The 18,506-nt window shown below is 46.3% G+C and overlaps 1 protein-coding gene across 1 annotated transcript in view; it reads right to left on the bottom strand.

Annotated features, from left to right (window-relative positions):
• Nucleotides 1-18,506, bottom strand: part of specc1la (sperm antigen with calponin homology and coiled-coil domains 1-like a) — a 477,385-nt gene that overhangs the window by 112,019 nt on the left and 346,860 nt on the right. Inside the window, exon 15 of the mRNA XM_070888305.1 lies at nucleotides 2,768-2,870. Coding sequence (XP_070744406.1) covers nucleotides 2,768-2,870 — 103 coding nt within the window. The remainder of the gene's footprint in view (nucleotides 1-2,767; nucleotides 2,871-18,506) is intronic.

Raw genomic sequence — 18,506 nt, 5'->3', positions numbered from 1 at the left:
GTGGGACAGCTCTCCCAATTTTGGCACTAGTATCCAGATGCTAGTGAGGAGCACTTTGCAGGGTCGACTGGGCTGGATGTGCTGTTGTCGTGTCCGAAACCAGTGCCGAGGTCAATGCTGGGTGGTCCGTCCAGTTTTATTATTTTCATTGTTTCTTGTTGCGGTTTGTTACAACTGATGTGTCGCTAGGCCATTTCAGAGGGCAGTTAGGAGTCAACCACATTGCTGTGGGTCTGCAGTCACATATAGGTTGGAGCAAGTTTCCTTCCCTAAAGGACATTAGTGAACCAGATGAGTTTTTACGACAATCCAGTAGTTTCACTGGCTTTTTATTTCAGATTCATTTAATTAACTGAACCTAAATTTCACAGCTGCCGTGATGCAATTTGAACTCCCATCTCTGGATCATTAGTCCAGGCCTCTGGGTTACTAGTCCAGAAACATAACCACAATGCTACCATTCCCTTTGTTACCTCTGGACGTGACTATTCCAATGGTCTCCTGGCCAGCCTCCCAACCTTCACCCTACATAAACTTAAGCTTATCCAAAACTCTGATGCCCGTATGCTAACTCGCACCAAGTCCCCTCCACCTATCACCCCTGTGCTCACTGCTCATTGGCTCCCAGTCTGGCAATGCCTCCATTTTAAAATTCTCATCCTTGTTTTCAAATCCTTCCATGAGATTTATTTCTTGATGGTGCTTCAAGTTGCTGCTTTTGAGTGGATCTAACTGCAAATACAGCAGAGTCTATCTCTATTTACACCATTAACTGATACTCTGTCCTAATTACTTGTACAATACTATTATCCCCACTCCAGGTTTGTTAATAGGATACAAAATAACATACAACTCTCTGTATAAATTGCTCCCTGCAATTACCTCTCTTACTTCATTACCATAATGATGCACAATCACCCAAGGCATTCCTTTGTATATTACATTTGCATTTATTGTGGTTCCCACAGCAACAGCTGGGAGCAAGTAATGGAAGACTGGGTAAAATCTCCCAGTTTTGATTATAAGAAGTGATTAAGGGGCATCCACAGACAGAATTGAACAGCTTCTTTGCCAAACAGCTCAAATGAATAGTGGAAACAGTCTGTGACCAGCTCCAAGGCTGCAAGCTGGCTCTAAATCACACTGACGCTGTGGCAGGTACTGATCTCCCGTATCATTCACAATGACAGCACCGACGTGATCACTGGAACGTTCCTTGGCAAATCAACCTCAAGGTACATATGCAGAAACCAGACCACCAAGCAATTCCCATGGATTTAACTCTTGATGCTGTAGAATTTCCTTGCGGGGGGAGCCAGAAAGTTGTAATGGTGGCAATATTCTAATATCTGGCCCCCCATACTGTATTTGAGATGAGGCTTTCCAGACACAGTGCTGGAGACTAAGATGGATCGATTTTTGTTAGGTTAGGGTATGGTGGGATATGAATCAAAGGAAGGAAAATGGAGTTAAAATACAGATCAGCTATGATCTTATTGAATGGTGGAATAGGCTCAAGGGGCTGAATGTGCTCCTCTTGTTCTGGATTACCCCACCAGAGGGAAGTTTCTCTTCACCTACCCTATTGAAACCCTTCATCATTTTAAACACAATTAAATCAACCCACAACCCTCTACGATCAAGCCAAGTTTATGTAACCTGTCCTCATAATTTAACCCTTTTCTCCCCAGTACCAGTCTGGTGAATCTGGGCTGCGCCCCTCCAAGGCCAATATATCCTTCCTGAGATACGTTGTGTAAAACTGAACGCAGTGTTCCACAGAACTGAAGCATAACTCCCACTCCTTTGTATTCCAGCCCTCTTATATAAAAAGACCAATATTCCATTCGCCTTGTTGATTACATTTTATACCTGGCCTTGAGCTTTTTATGATATGTAGACCGACACCCTTTGCTCCTCCACAGCTCCGAGTCTCTCACCATTAAGAAAATCATTCCATGAGTCTTTCGTGGATCACCTCACACTTTCCAATATTGAACTCCATCTGTCACACTTTTGCTCATTCACTTAATCTGTCCATGTCCCTTTGTAACTTCCTGCTCCCAGCTGCACAACTTAACCTAGTATCATGTGAAGAATTTCCCCACATCAATCGTAAATTTACCATTTACTGGTTGGAACCTGTAGCCCCTTGTCCTATGCTCACAATTTAGGTAATGTAGTACAAGATTTACTCTTTCCATTCACTCATGCCTGATATTCCTGTATAAGATTACCTTGAAGACACCCCGTTTCAAGACTGAAGACCCCAAGCCCAAGCTGTGGCACCAGAAGAATTTCTGACTGTTATGTTTCGCCTCTGATGCTATGCTTTTTTCTAGGTCTCTCTCTGCCACTCTGATCACTCTTTAGAAAAACAAACTTACATTTATATAGTGCCTTTCACGACCTCAACGTCCCGAAGCCATCATCATATGGCTTACTTGTGAGCTTCAAGTGAATAGGACAAAGATCAGGGGAGACGGGTATGAGCTAATCATTTCATGAATGGGTAATGAGCAATCAGCTACTTTTCATGGCTTGAGACTAAAGCAGGTAAACAGGTAATGAGGTGAAATACTCAAGCATTGCTTTGTGAGCGATTCAGTCATTAGTAATTCACTTCAATTACAATCAGCAGCTTTTTTGCATAATTCTTTCCATTTTTCATTTTCCTCGAACTATTCATTCACACATTTTAAAACACTCCTTTTGATGTGCCAAACAAACAAAATGTTCCAAGAGAACCCAGGGATTGCTCACTTACTTGATAACCTTCCGTCTTCTTCTGACACCATTTCAGCAGTGCGTTCCTCTTGGAGCCACCGTACTCGCGGGCCAGTGCTGACAACGGGTCTTTCCTCTCTTCCCTGTCCAAAAAACAATGGAAATGCAAAAGTTGTCAGTTGGAAAGTTTGAACACTGTGTCACTGGGATTTTAGAAGAGTATAACTGTGTCCACTTGAATTGAGAAAAACCTCACAGTACAAGTGTAGAATCTGTCCTTGCGATGTGGGTTTGAACTGTGTAACACTGGGTGAGGTACTGGGGGTATTGTCTGTCATTGGGGGTGGCAGCATTTGATGTGAAGGATTCAGTATCAGATTAACAACAAGTGTGGATTCAGTGTGTTGTGGTACCAATACTGTAAATAAGACAAAGCTAAGAAACTTTAGAAATACTATTCCACTTCACCTTGGAGCAGCAATCATAATTACAATTATTTCCCAATACCCTTTCTTAATCAACTAATCAAATAGAACACGCTGGCTTGGAAAAATCATACTGTCTGGGAAAACCAGATGGTTGGCACGGTGTAGATAGCTTGAAATCTGTCTAGTGGACATGAGAACCATTCTCATTTGCACTGTGTACACGGTCAGTACTGCAGCAGTTCGTAAAACATTCATCTTCATTATTCTTAGTTTTGTCTTACACTTAAAAGGATAAGGTAGCTATAGCGGCAAATGAATCAAAGATGCAGAGAGGATATAAAAAATGCTGAAGAAATAACCGGAAAACACCAGAAATATGATTGTATGCTATTGTGCCTAAAAGTCTAGATGTAAATTTTCAGCCTGTGCCCTCCCTCCAGGACCTTGGAAATGGTGCACAAGTGATTTGCTAGGATACCAGGGAGACGAGATTTTAGTCCTGGGAAACGACTCGTTAAGTGGCTCTTTTCATTACCACCAAGGTCACGATAAAATCTGATAGATTAATGCCATAAATTCAGGAAATTTTCTGAGCTGTATGGGCGTGGAGCTATGGTAATAAGCCTCAGAGGATTCTGTCCATCCTAGTATGAGACATGGACAACGGTGAGAATGGAACCAATGAGGCAGGGACACCTACAGGCCTCCATCCCCCACCGCTGCCAATTAGCACAGTACAACTGGTATAAACGAGGCAGCTTCACTGAAACTGGACGCACAGCTTCAAAAACAGATCCAGAATAGCTGCTTTTACACTGGTGATCTTTCAATTTGGATTCCAGGAGCCAGCTCTGGGAGTAAGTGTCAGAATCCAGCTTCCATATCCTTGCGGCAGACTCCATTGATCCAGCTTTTTGTGTACCTGAAAGAATACCTGTGCCAGACCTGAAACTTGTAACACCATCATAATGTTAAACACCTCTATCAGATTTTCTCTTGACCTTTGGTAATGAAAAGAGCCAGTTTCGCTCGTCGCTTGTCAGGATTAAAATCCCGTCTTCCTTGATGTTATTCCAGCAAATCTCTTCTGCACCTTTTCCATGGTCCTGGTACCCTTCTCAAGGTACCCTAAACTGGACACACTATTGTACCTGCAGCCGAACCAATAATTTGCATTAGCTCGTTGCTTTTGTATTCTGTGGTCCATTTATAAAACTTGAAATCCCACCTACATCTTTTTATATATAAACAGGCTCCTAGGCAGCACTTTATCACATCTTTTAAATATCCATATTCACATCATCCAAGACATTCTCTTTACTAATACGTTCTTATTTCCTCAAATTTGCTCACAATATTTGCCTTTCACAGATCCGTTTTGGTTGTCCCTAATTAACCTACGGACATACGAAGAATGAAACAGGCAAAGACCATCTGGTCCATCGAGCCTGTATCTTTCTAGTTGAGTATTAATTTTATCCCATATTATGACCTCTAGTTTATCCCTACTGATGCTCGGCTGATTAGTCTACAGTTACCTGGTTTATCTCTTTCTCCCATTTTGAACAGAGGTGCTACATCGGCAACCCTCCAGTCCTCTGACACAACTTCCACAGTTAAGGATGTTTAAACGATTTGAGGTCAGAGCCTCTGTAATTTTACCTCCAACTTCTTTACCTCCAATCTCCTTACCCAAGGAAAGATATACTTGCCATAGAGGGAGTGCAACAAAGGTTCACCAGACTGATTCCTGGGTTGGGGATATTGTCCTATGAGGGAGGGAGAAATTCGGTCGCGCCCCGTTTGGCCGCTTACTTTTTAAATTTTGAAACTTTATCAGGCGCTAAGGATTCTGGACTTCTAAATTGGGCTTTAGCGTCCCAGGAAGGAAGCGGACGGTAAATCTAGTGCTATGTCCTCAGTGAGGCGCTTTATGGGAGCACCGAATTTCAGGTGACTTTCATTCAGCAATCATCATTCAATCCTGCACACTGGCTCATTCCAGCTATTTAAGGGGAAGTTGTTTCAAAGTGCAGCTGTTCATTTTCACCATTCCTGGAACTGAAGTCGACCTGCGAGCAAGTGAAACACCTCATGGCTATGGCTGCTCCAAATTCAAATCCCAGGGAGAGAGCTCGTCGGTTCACTGGCGTCACATTGGTGGCAGCACTGGGGCAAAGGAGGATAGTGCTGTTCCCGGCCTATTGAAGGAGGCCATTGCCCCAGGACTTTCGGGCAATGTGGAGGGAAGTGGCACAGGAGGTCTCGGCCAGTAATGTCGTACAACGCAGCCTGACAACAACAACTTATATTAATATAGCGCCTTTAACGTAGTAAAACGTCCCAAAGCGCTTCACAGGAGCATTATAAAGACAAAAAAATAAATTTGACGCCAAGCCACAAAAGAAATTCCCGCAGATGACCAAAAGCTTGGTCAAAGAGATAGGGTTTAAGGAACGTCTTAAAGGAGGAAAGAGAGGAAGAGAGGCGAGTTTTAGGGAGGGAGTTCCAGAGCTTAAGGCTGAGGCAGCTGAAGGCACGGCCATCAATGGTTGAGCGATTATAATCAAGGATGCTCAATAGGGCAGAATTCGAGGAGCGCAGACATCTCGGGGGGGATTGTGAGGCTGAACGAGATTACAGAGATAGGGAGGAACAAGAATGAAAACTTTGAAATCGAGGCGTTGCTTAACCGGGAGTCAATGTAGGTTAGCGAGCACAGAGGTGATGGGCGAACGGGACTTGGTGCAAGTTTGGACACGGGCAGCCGAGTTCAAAGACTTTCACAGTATCATAAAAAATTGAACGACCTCAGTCAGGTGGTCAGTGAGGACATGCTTCAACAGGTCCTACATACAGCATCTGAACCTCTGTCTGTGCACAAAGCACCACATCCCAACACTCACCCACCAAACATCTGCAACTACTCAAACTCACATCCTCATCTCACGCCTTGCCTACATACACAGCTATTTAACGACAGCAGGCATACCTCCCAGACACATAGCTGGACTCTAACTCACACACGCTCCTTTCTGCTGCAGGCCAAGATGGGGCCACAATAGGAGGGAGCAGTAGAGGACAGGCGGGGTGAACCTCAGCTCCAGCAGCTCTCAGGCCTGGGGGAGCGAGTGCTGCGGCTCATTGGGCAGCAGGTGGTGGGCACCGTGGCCGTCGGCAACATCGACCCCACTGGGGGCAACGGTATCTTCATCCCCTCTCCTTTTCTCATCCCACTTCCCCCCCACACCAGGGGGCTACATCACTTTCCAGCTCCTGATACTGTCTGCCTTCCCTGCTCCATTCCTGCCCCCCTGCCCTCACCTTAATGCGAGTCTTCTACCTTTAAGCTTTCAGATAATCAGCCAGCAGATGGCCAGCCTGTCCCTGAGCCCCCCAATGAGAATGACGATAAGGACCCAAGCACAGCGTCACTGTATCTCTGCCCTGCAGGCAACAGCTCAGAGACAGGGACTAGGTGTTAGTTAGAGGCAAGCCTAGTAGAGGGGTCTGCACTGGGTGATGCACCGGGGACGAGGGGGCTGCAGCAAGGCCAATGGGAAAGCATAGCTCGGGGGCCAGCTCCCCGGGGGGAGAGTTTGCGCGATTTCTGCTGCACAGAACCCAGATGACCTCGATGGGGAGACGTTCGCAACAAGGGTGATAGCCATGCATTCCGTGATGATAGATGCAATGGCATGGGTGCCCGAGAGCCTCTCGACAGTGGTGAGGAGCGAGGAAGAGATCGCCTCCAACATTGCACAGAGCTCTGCGCACACCATGGAAACCATCATTTCCAGTCTGCAGATGATGGTGGACTCCCAGAGAGACCGTGGGGCCCCAGACCTCTTGACTCATGTCATGGGCGATGTGGCAGCTTCCTTAGTCAGAAGTAACGCAATGTCTTGGTGCTGTAATGCAGACAATGGTTGCTGACATCGAATCTCAGACCGTTCTCGTGCAGTCTCAGCTAGATGTCACGCAAGCCCTGACTGCTGCCATCGTCGCTGTGTCCAGCACAGTTCACCGGAGATCTCACGGTGTCGCAGCAGGCCACCAACCTGTGCCCCAGCAGATTGGTAGGGATGCTGAGGTGCTGCCCCGGGGGAGGGGCAGTGGGTCAGTGGAGCAGGAACCTGCTGTCCTCTCTCAGGATGACAGCATTCCTGATCCCACCACCTACACTCCGCCATTGCACTTGTCGCTGTCCGTCAGCCAGCCAGCCCAGACTGCTGCCGCCCAGCCTGAGGTGGTGCAGTCTACAGCCAGGCCTTCCAGGCCCAGAGCTGGTCGAGGACGTCCTGCAAGGCCATCTGTGGTCTCTGGCCCAGACACAGCAGCCTTCCACCAATCCTGCTGCACCCACTGGGGAGATACTGCGGAGAAGCAGTAAAACCAGTGTTAAGAGGGATTTTGTAGAAGGTCAAATAGCAAATTTAATTTTTGTTTATATATGTGGTTAATGTTTCCAGATAAAATTTTAATTGGAATATTGCATATTTGGTGCTGTCTCTCATCTCAGTTTTGGGGCTGTGGTACGGAATGGGAAATTGATGCAATGATGGGGATGTGCAGAGCAACTGGGAATTAGCCTGGAATTCATTGGGACCGAAGTCTGATGAGGCGCTCACGCACCGCCCTCGCAGAAGGCCGATTGAGTGCCTGTCTCCTGTGTTGCTGTAGCTGCTCCTGTTCCTCCTGCTCCTCCTCCTCCTCCTGAGGTGGTGGAGCTATGCCAGTTGGCAGTGGCTGTGCTCTCATGATGGTCAAGTTGTGCAGCAGTCGACGACGATGATGATGATGAATAGGGACACCCGCTCAGCCGAGTATTGGAGGGCTCCCCCCGAGCGATCAAGACAGTGGAACTGTTGCTTGAGCACTCCGATGGTCTGCACAATGATGTTCCTGGTGGCAGCTCGGCTCTCATTGTATGAGTGCTGGGCAGGAGGGCTGGGGTTGCGGAGGGGAGTCATGAGCCAGGTGGAGAGCGGATAGCCCTTGTCTCCGACCAGCCAGCCGCGAGCTCGATGTGGTGGCTGGAAGAGAGCTGGCACATCGGTCTGGCGTAGGATGAAGGCTTCATGGCTGCTGCCAGGATAGCGGGCATTGACGCTAAGGATTTGCTGCGTGTGGTCGCACACCAAATGCACAGTGAGTGGCAGCCTTTGCGGTTACGGAATACCTTAGGATTGTTATGCGGTGCCCGCAAAGCAACGTGGGTGTAGTCAATGCCGCCCTGCACCATGGGTATGCTGCCACACTGCTCCAAGCCGCCGCTTGCCTTTTATGGCCCCGACCTGCCGCTGATGGTCTCTCGCAGTTCGGGGGACAGCACTTGCAAGGTACAGCATGAGCTGGTGCAGGAGGGCGACGGCAGCAAAGAGGGCGACTGGAATGGTCATCGAGGTCAAAGGTCGGTGATTGGAGCGTGGGCAGATACAGCAGGAGCGGAGAGTGATCGTGGAGCGACGCGATCAGGGCCCAGAAGTGGCGTGAGTTTGGGGCTAGAAGAGGCGCGGGCCCAGGGGCAGCACGGGCCAGCCCACACTGCAATTGTGTGCGCACTAGGTCCATGCATCAGAGCTGGTCTCCAGTCATCTTGGTTAATCATTACAACTGGACCAAGACCTAGCTCTGTCAAGCCTGTTAAAAAAATCCACGGACAAGCATCTTCCACCCTTCAATATGTAGTTTGGCATGGAAGCAAATCATCCTCGATACAAGGGACCGCCTCTGATGATGATGCACCATGGGGAAGCACACTATCCTGGTAAAGCCACATGCACGCTTGTGCAGCTTCTCTCTGGTTATGGGGAAGGAAATGTAGTCCCTCCTCCTTCTGTACAGAGCATCTTGTGACCTTGTGGATGCAGCAATGGACGGCAAACTGGGAGACGTTGGAGATGTCTCCTGTTGCACACGGGAAGGATCCACTGGTGTAGAAATTGAGCGTGATGGTGACCTTGACTGCCACTGAGAGAGCCGTCCTCACCTTGGCCTGAGGCTCGAGGTCTGGTTGCAGAAGGTGGCAGAGCTCTGTGACCACGTCCTTGCTGAAGTGCAGCCTTCGAACACACAGTTCCTCAGTGAAACTGATGTTGGAGAACTGCTGCCGGAATACCCGGGGATCCTGTTGCCAGCCCTGCTGGCCCTCCTCCCTCTGCCCACATTTTGTAGCCTTTCTCTGTGCCTCAGTTGCCTCTGACGGTGATGCTGGAGCGCGAGGTCCAGGGACAGAAAACTCCCATGAAACAAAAATATCAATGTTGGTCTTTCAAATCTGCCCTCAATGAAAGTCACAAATCTTTGAGCCAGAACACTTCTTCAACTGCAAATCGCTCAAAATGCCTGTCTGCCTATGTGAAACTAAGAAGGAACCATTATTGGCCCACTAAAAGTAAACCAGATGCCGGAGCCTTTAAATAGCGTTCCTTCAGCCGACAGAAGCCCAACTGCTGAAGCTGTCGTTGTCAGCACCAGGCGCACAACCAGGGGACGAGGGTTAATTTTTGTTCCAGGGCGCTATGCACAGTGATGACGTCACCATCACTGGGCGCAGCAGAGCGGGACGTAGCATCTTTCTGTCGTCGCAAAACTCGCACCGAATTTAGCGGGAGACACTGTCCTCGCAGCCCAGTCGCAAACTGATGTGTGTCAATGCACTAATGGGAGGCGTGAAATAGCCCAATTTCTACCCCTAGGCCTATGTTCATTAAAGTTTAGAAGAATGAAAGATGATCTCATTGAAACATACAAAATTCTTACCGGGCTTGACAGGTGGATGTTTCCTCTGGCTCGGGAGTCTAGAACTTGGGGTCACAGTCTCAGTAGAAGGGGTTGGCCACTTAGGACTGAGATGAGAAGAAATGTCTTCACTCAAAGGGTTGTGAATCTTTGGAATTCTCTACCCCAGAAGGCTGTGGATGCTCAGTTGTTGCATATATTTAAGACAGAGATCAACAGATTTTTGGATATTAAGGAAATCAAGGAATATGGGGATAGTGCGAGAAGGTGGAGTTGAGGTAGATGATCAGCCGTGATCTTACTGAATGGCGGAGCTGGCTCGAGGGGCTGAATGGCCGACTCCTGCTTCTATTTCTTATGCTCCCTCAGCATTCTAGGATACAGCCACCTGCACTGGGTTTCTCTTCCTTTTCCGTTACACCATTTTTTCCAGTATTACATCCTTATCTATAATTATCCTATCTAACTGCTCCACCTCTGCACTCTGATTCCCACCGTCACACTCCTCTGCGAAAACCGAGACTACATCCTCATTTAGGACCTCTTCCATCCCTCATTCACAATGAGGTTTCCATTTTCACCTCTAATCGACCCTTCCATTTTTTAAATTGTTCTTTTAATTTTTATGTGTCTATACAATCCTTTACTGTTTCCCTTGGTTACCTGCCAGTCTTTCTTCAGACCCTCTTGGCCTTTTTGTTTCCCCTCTATATTTTCTGTATTTGGCTTGATTTTCTTCTGCATTATTAGCATTAGATTTGCAGATTTTTAGTTCAGTGATGTTATGTAGCCATGAATTAAATGTATGATGTGGTCTGCTCTCTTTCAAGTGGACAGGGCTTCTAATAGACTGTTGCATATTAACCATACCAATAGGTTCATGCCTACATACTGCACTTTGAAACGTAATCCATTGGCTAAGTACTTTTGGAACAAATGATAAGGCACTATATAAATACAAGTTCTTTCTTTGCATTGTTTGGCCAATGTACAGAGGGTTCATTGTGGAATTGAGGGCATATGTGAAGAGCTGACTATAATCAATCCTGATAACATAGCTGCCCTGGCTGAATTCATCCCTCCCCAGCTCTCCTGAAGGCACTGACTGTTGCTCAGGTATGGGTGCAAAGACACTGGCAGCCCTAAAGTACCTCCTACAAATGGCCATTCTTTATATGCAAGCCTGGGCAATGTGTGTTTGTCCACACAACCGCACTTTTCAAATTATGTCAATGGTTAGTGATCTGGAGCAGGAATTAAAGGGAAGGTTAGAAACATTTCTTTATAGGAAGCCTCACATGTGGAATTCACTTGTTGAAGCGGAGTCAATACATTCTTCTAAAAGATATTTGATAGTTGCTTCAAAAAGAGGAAGTATTAAAGGGTATGGGGAAAGAGGAGGAGAATGGGATTAGACTGATGGTTCTTGTGGTGAGAAATACCAGCAAAGAAATGATGGCCAATTGGTTTGTTGTCTGTTGTAACATTCTATGAATCATGGCTAGATCGGTTTTGAGCACATGGAGGCGGCCAACTGGTACCAGCTAACAGTACAGGGACAGGGAGCCAGTGTAACGCAGTCAAAATGGAGAAAATGAATTAACAGAATAGTGTGAGGTAGGATATTTTGGATGTTGGAGTGTATGAAGGATGGGTGACCAGAAAGGAGGGCACTGGAATAACCTGGTATGTAGGTGGCAAAAGCATGGCTCAGTGGCAGAGAAGCACAAGCAGACAATGGTAACAGGTGAAGCTAGGCTCTGGGTCAAATAGTAAACCCATTTTTTAAACAATCTGCTCCAGTCCTAGCAAGTAGCTGGAGGGGAACACAAAGTTTATAACAAGAATTTCTATTTGTTAAGTTGGAGGAGGTTCAGGCTCTTCCCTGTTGGCAGTGTGACAGCACGGAAGGGGCGGAGAGAGATGGTGGAGAGGTAGATCTAGGTGTCACTGGGTTAGTGTTGCTCAGTACCACTGAGTCTTCACAGGAATCTACAATAATATTTCCCCCAGGGCACTGATGCTTCAAAATTTAGAAAGTGTTGCACTTGAAACAAAATCTGTAATATTATGGGTACCCTTTCTCTCACTACATTGCTTTACTTCTTCCTGTTGGAAATACGAGCAGCGCTGTTGGTGTATGCAACAACATCACCAATCTAGACTGTACACATCAGTTCAATAAATGACAGAGTAATGGATGGGCTGGAGAGTGAGTTATAGCTTATATATCTGATTTGTGTGTTTCCCAAAGCTGCAAAGGAGGCTGACCCACTTGGATCTTCACGGGACAAACATACTTAGTAATTCAAAACAAAATTAGTCTCAAAATAATTTACAAATTTGAAAACTTGATAAACAAGCTTCTTATGATCAACTCATGTCCAATAACCAGTCAAGTGTGGCAGATTTTATCTGATGGAGGTCACTGTTAATTAACAGCAATAACGGCAACAAGCCATCAGGAGAAATATTGTAAATCAAGAAAGCCTTTCATCAGCTGAGCTGGGGTGGCCCTTATGACGTGCAGAGCAGAAGGCAGCATGTCTGTGAATTGTTCTTTTAGTGAGAAACCAAATGAAAGGCCAAGAGGCTTACAGAGCATGGGACCACCAAGACTGCAAAAAGTAACAGAGGTAAATCTGAGATTAGGTTTGAAAAGTCTGCAGCTTGTAGGAGGAAGGGAAGGTGGAACAGTGAGAAGCTCTGCAGTTTTGAGATCTTGGGAAGAATCTTAATTACGCCCCCAAAAAGTTGTTAATAAGGTTTACAAGCCCATAAAAAATGTAAAAAAAAAGCACAGGGGTTCATTTCTAGAGGAATAGAATTAAAAAGCAGAGAGGTTCTTGTGTAGAACCATGTTGGACCACACTTCGAGCGCTGTGCACAGTTTGAGGATATAGAGGCACTGGAGAAGGTACAAAAAAGATTTACAAGAATTATACCAGTACTGCGAGTTCAGCAAAGGCTGAACAGGCTGGTGTCCTTTTCTCTAGAAAAGGTAAAGATTGAAAGGTGACCTGATCGAGGACTTTAAAATTATGAAAGGGTTTGATAGGATAGACATAGAGAAGATGTTTCCACTTGTGGGGAGTCTAAAACTAGCGGTTGTAAATAGAAGATAGTCAATAATAAATCCAATGGGGAATTCAGGTGAAACGTCTTTATCCAGAGAGTGGTGAGAATGTGGAACTTGCTACCACAGGGAGTGGTTGAGGCAAATAGCATTGATGCATTCAAGGGGAAACTAGAGAAGTACATGAGGGAGAAAGGAATAGAAGGATAGGATGATAGGATGATAGGATGAGATGAAGCAGGGCGAGATGAGAGTCAGATGGACCAATTGGGCCGAATGGCCTGTTTCGATGCTGTAAATTCTATGTAATGCGCTTATCAAAATGGATTGAAAGGGTTAGTTACAAAGGGTTTTTTGTGAACCTGGTGTTATATAAAAGTTGGTATCCCAATAATGTGAAGATAGTTTAGAGTGAGAATCAAGCAGAGCAGCAGTTTGGAACTGTGAAATGCCTGAGGTTTAGGGTTTACTTCTGTGCTGCATTGAAATAAGGACAGGGGAGAAAGTGGCAGAGCCCAATTTGCCCTGCTCAAATGACATCTTCTATTGGCCAAGCTGAGAATACCATTGCCCGAGATCCAGCACGTACATTATCGGGTCCCTTCCCCAACAGTCCACAAACCCACCAGGAGCTTTAAACAAATATAGTGGAGTGCAGGAAAAGCCCAACAGTGGAGATGGTAGATTGGGAGGAAAAGTAATCTCTTTGTGTATAATAAGTAGATGGAAAGAGGTTAAACAGGACTGTAAATGTGGAAAGGCAAAGAAAGGAAAAATTGCAAAACCAAGTGAATCCAATTTAGAATGTCTTTATATTAAGACATAGATTATAGGGAATAAACTGGGGAACTAGTGTCAGTGATCAAGAGAGAAAAGCAGAACATTACAGCAGTAATTGAAAGAATGCTGTAGCTGGGTCAGGTTGGCAATTAAATATTCCTGGGGATACAACTTTCAGGAGGAATAGGGAAGGATGAATGAGAGGGATGGTAGTGGGGTATCATAGCACCAGGTCATAAAGAATTAAAATGAAAAGTACTCCAAATAGAATCCATTTACAGTAAGTTTAGGAACAACAAGGGATTGGTCCCGTTACAGGCCAGAATCCACAGCTGGGCTAAAAATGGGCACTCTCCCAGCATTCCCTGCATGGTGTGTCTGTGCTTGGAGTGTTGAGTCACTGGGCGTGAGCGGGGGAGTGGGGAATCTGAAGTCAAGCAGCTCTTTAAGAAAGGCACCATATCTTTTTGGAGACTGAATAACAAGGCAGTATGGCTAAAGAGACTCCCAGGACTGTTCCCTTCAGAGTCAGGGGCACTGGGGAAAGTGTCAATCATTGGGGCAGAGGGAGATCCTCAAAATGAAGGCAGTGTACAACAAGTAAGGCAGGAAGTGATCAATCACATGAATGGGATCTCCTCAGTGCATTACTCAAGAGAAGATGAGAAGAAAGTTCCCCAGAGTGAGGGAGCGTGGCAAGAGAGGGCAGACTTGCAGAGTGGGCAGATCAATGGCAAATGATATTCAATGTAGCAAAGTGTGAAATGGTTTATTTTAGTGGGAAGAATAAGACGACCAATTATTCCTTGTAAGTAAGAAACTACCTAGAGTGGAGAAGCAGCGAGATCCGGGAAATACAGATACATAAATTGATAAAAGTAGCTGAGCAAGTTAACAAGAGAATAAAGTGCGTTAACTCAGTACCAGGCTTACAGTACAAAAGCAGAGAGGTTAACCTTGGTGAGACAACAGCAACGTGTATTTATATAGTGCCTTTAATGTAGTAAAACATCCCAAGGCACTTCACAGGACTATTAAGACAAAAATTTGAAACCTAGCCACTTAGGAAGAAATGACGCCAGAAAAGAGGTAGGTTTTAAGGAGCGTCTTTAAAGAGGCGAGAGATAGAGGGGGAGCGGTTTAGGGAGGGAATTCCAGAGCTTGGGGCCTAGGCAGCTGAAGGCATGGCCAGCATTGGTTAAGCGATTATAATCAGGGATGCTCAAGAGAACAGAATTTGAGGAACGCAGATATCGCTGGGGGGGTTTGTGAGGCTGAAAGAAATTAGGGAGATAGGGAGGAGCGAGGCCATGGAGGGATTTGTAAACAAGGATGAGAATTTTGAAATCGAGGTGTTGCTTAACCGGGAGCCAATGTAGGTCAGCGAGCACAGGGGTGATGGGTAAATGGGATTTGTTGCGAGTTAGGACACGGGCAGCCGAGTTTTGGATGACGTCAAGTTTACGTAGGGTAAAATGTGGGAGGCCATCCAGGAGTGCATTGGAGTAGTCAAGTCTAGAGGTAACAAAGGTATGGATGAGGGTTTCAGCAGATGAGCTGAGGCAGGCGATGTTATGGAGGTAGAAATAGGCAGTATTAGTTATGCCGTGGATATGTGGTCGAAAGCTCATTTCAGGGTCAAACATGACACCAAGGTTGCGAACAGTCTGGTTCAGCCTCAGACAGATGCTAGGGAGAGGAATGGAGTCAGTGGTTAGAGAACGCAGTTTGTGGTGGGGACCAAAGACACTGGCTTCGGTCTTCCCAATATTTAATTGGAGAACATTTCTGCTCATTCAGTATTGGATGTGGGACAAGCAGACTGACAATTTAGAGACCGTGGAGGGATTGAGAGAAATGGTTGTGAGGTAGAGCTGGGTGTCATCAGTGTACATATGGAAACTAACTCCGTGTTTTCAGATGATGTCGCCAAGGAGCAGCATATAGATGAAAAATAAGAAGGGGCCAAGGACAGATCCTTAGGGGACACCAGAGGTAACGATGCGGGGGCGGGAAGAGAAGCCATTGCAGGAGATTCTCTGGCTACGATTAGACAGATAAGAATGGAACCAGGTGAGTGCAGTCCCACCCAGCTGGACGATGGTGGAGAGGCATTGGAGGAGGATGGAGTGGTCAACCGTGTCAAAGGCTGCAGACAAGTTCAGAAGGAGGGGAGGGATAGTTTACCTTTGTCACACTCACAAAGGATGTCAATTGTGACTTTGATGAGAGCCGTTTTGGTACTGTGGCCGAGGCGGAAACCGGATTGTAGGGATTCATAGAATCATAGAATGGTTACAGCATGGAAGGAGGCCATTTGGCCCGCTGAGCCCGTACCGGCTCTTTGCAAGAGCACTTCAGCCAATCTCACTCCTCGCCCTTTCCCCGTAGCCCTACAAATTTTTTTCCTTCAGGGACTTATCCAATTCCCTTTTGAAAGCCACAATTGAATCTGCCTCCACCACCCTTTCAGGCAGCGCATTCCAGATCCTAACACTCGCTGCGTAAAAAGGTTTTTCTTCACATCAATCACCTTAAATCTGTCTCCTCTGGTTCTCGACCCTTCTGCCAATGGGAACAGTCTCTCTCTCTCTATTCTGTCTAGAACCCTCATGATTTTGAACACTTCGATCAACTCTCCTCTCAACTATCTCTGCTTTAAGGAGAACAACCGCAGCTTCTCCAGTCTATCCACGTAACTGAAGTCACTTATCCCCGGAACCATCCTCGTAAATCTGTTCTGCACCCTCTCTAATGCCTTCACATTCTTCCTAAAATGCAGTGCCCAGAATTGGACACAATACTCCAGTTGCGGCCGAATTAATTGAAATTAAAGTTATTATGTCTTATAAAAATAAAATATTTTCCCGATTTTTAAAATTTTTTTAAATTATGGTTAAAAATAAGCTTACCGTAGTGGGGAGGGCTTTTAACAATAAAATGTGTGTTTATAATTTAATTTTATCGTGTTTTTGTATGTTTTAAAACACTTGTGCCTGTAAAAGTAGGCTATGTGCCGGCTTTTATCAGGCACAAGATTTTTGAGGACACTTGCTGGGCAAGATGTGCGTAAATCCCACAATCTTGCCCAAGAAATGTCCTCGCTCCCGAGATGTCTATGATCTGTCGAGCTCTAGCTTGACAGATCGGAAAAGCCGGTTTTCAGTGCATGCGCATTGCGCGCGAAAAAATGGCTTTTCCGATGCCTTCCGAAACTTCGTACGGGCCTGGAACGCCAGAATTTCTACCCCATTTTTTATTAAAATTAAGTACAAACAAGTTAAACTTTTGAGTAAAATATTTTTTACGTTATAACTGAATATTTACATTATTTGTTCCATTAGCACAACACAACATTACGGAACAGGTCCAAATAGTAAACATGGTCCATGTGGAATAATTGCCCTCAGGCAGCAAAGCGTTCACGGATGAGCTGCTAGCGCAGGCTCGAACAATCGTTAAAGGGGCACGACGGCCCGCCCTCCTCCGCCATCATGCACCGGGTTCAGGTAGGCTTCCTCGTCCTCGTCATCAGCCACGCTCACCTCAGGTGGGTCTTCTACTACCAGCTGCTGTTGCCTCGTGATGGATAAGTTGTGCAGCATGCAGCACACAACAGTGAACTGACCGATAATCTCAGGGGGAGTATTGCAAGTAACCTCTGGAATGGTCCAGGCATCGGAAACGCTGCTTCAAGATGCAAATGGCCCTCTCTATTATGCTGCGCGTCGCAATGTGCGACATGTTGTATTCCCGGTCCGCTTCTGTCCGGGTTATGCCTAGGGGCGCCATTAACCAGGTGGCGAGCCATACCCTTTGTCCCCCAGCAGGCAGCCATGCCCTTCTGGCTGCTGCTGAATCATGGCCGACATAGCGCTCTCGCGTAGGATGAACGCATCATGGGCGCTCCCAGGATATCTCGCATCAACTGCCATGATGCGATGCATGTCGTCACAGACGAGCTGCAGGTTCACGGAGTGGAAGCCTTTTCTGTTCCTGTACATCTCAGAATCTTCCAAAGGTGCCCGCAAGGCGATGTGGGTACAATCAATGCAGCTCTGTATTATTGGGAAACCAGCAATCCTGGAGAAGCCCACAGCCCTGCCACGCATTGCCTGAACGGTCATGGGGAACTTTCTGTCGTCATTCCTCCGGGCATATGGTGCAGCATTCACCTGCAGAATGAAGATATGTGTTGCATGTTGAGAAATGGCAGCCCCAGTTGTGGCCTGATCCAGATGCGCAAGATGAAAGTGCAGCTGTAACCTTTACTTCAACTGACAAACCAGTCTTCCTGACGCTTTGAGGTTGCAGGTCTGCTTTTACTAACTCTCAGATCTCGGTTACAACTTCTTTGCGGAAACGCAACCTTCTGACACAGTCTGCATCACTCAGGCGCAGGTATGAATGCCTGTCTCGATATACCCGATGTGGGTAAGGTCTCCTGTTCATCATCCTATGTACTCTGAGGTTCCTCAAGTGATGATGCCTAATAAATCTTCTCCTCTGCAGCACCATCATGCAGAAGCCTTGCACGAGGTATGGCATTGTCAATATTGCCCCCATAATTAAATTGTAGCTTTGCAACAAGCTCAAAACAGTAGGATAAAGCACTCACACCTTCTTTCCTCTCTCTCTCTCTCTCTCTCCAAGGTGCACAGCCTAGAATGGCTCACACCCTGGTTTGCGCATGCGCAACAGGCTTGCTTACAACGGGAAGCTAGGCATTCAATGAAGGCATTTGGGGCAAC

The sequence above is a fragment of the Pristiophorus japonicus genome, chromosome 8 (genome assembly GCF_044704955.1).
Source record: "Pristiophorus japonicus isolate sPriJap1 chromosome 8, sPriJap1.hap1, whole genome shotgun sequence".
NCBI classification, from domain to species: Eukaryota; Metazoa; Chordata; class Chondrichthyes; family Pristiophoridae; genus Pristiophorus; species Pristiophorus japonicus.
Note: the sequence above shows the minus strand (reverse complement) of the source record. Positions and strands in the feature narration are given on the sequence as shown.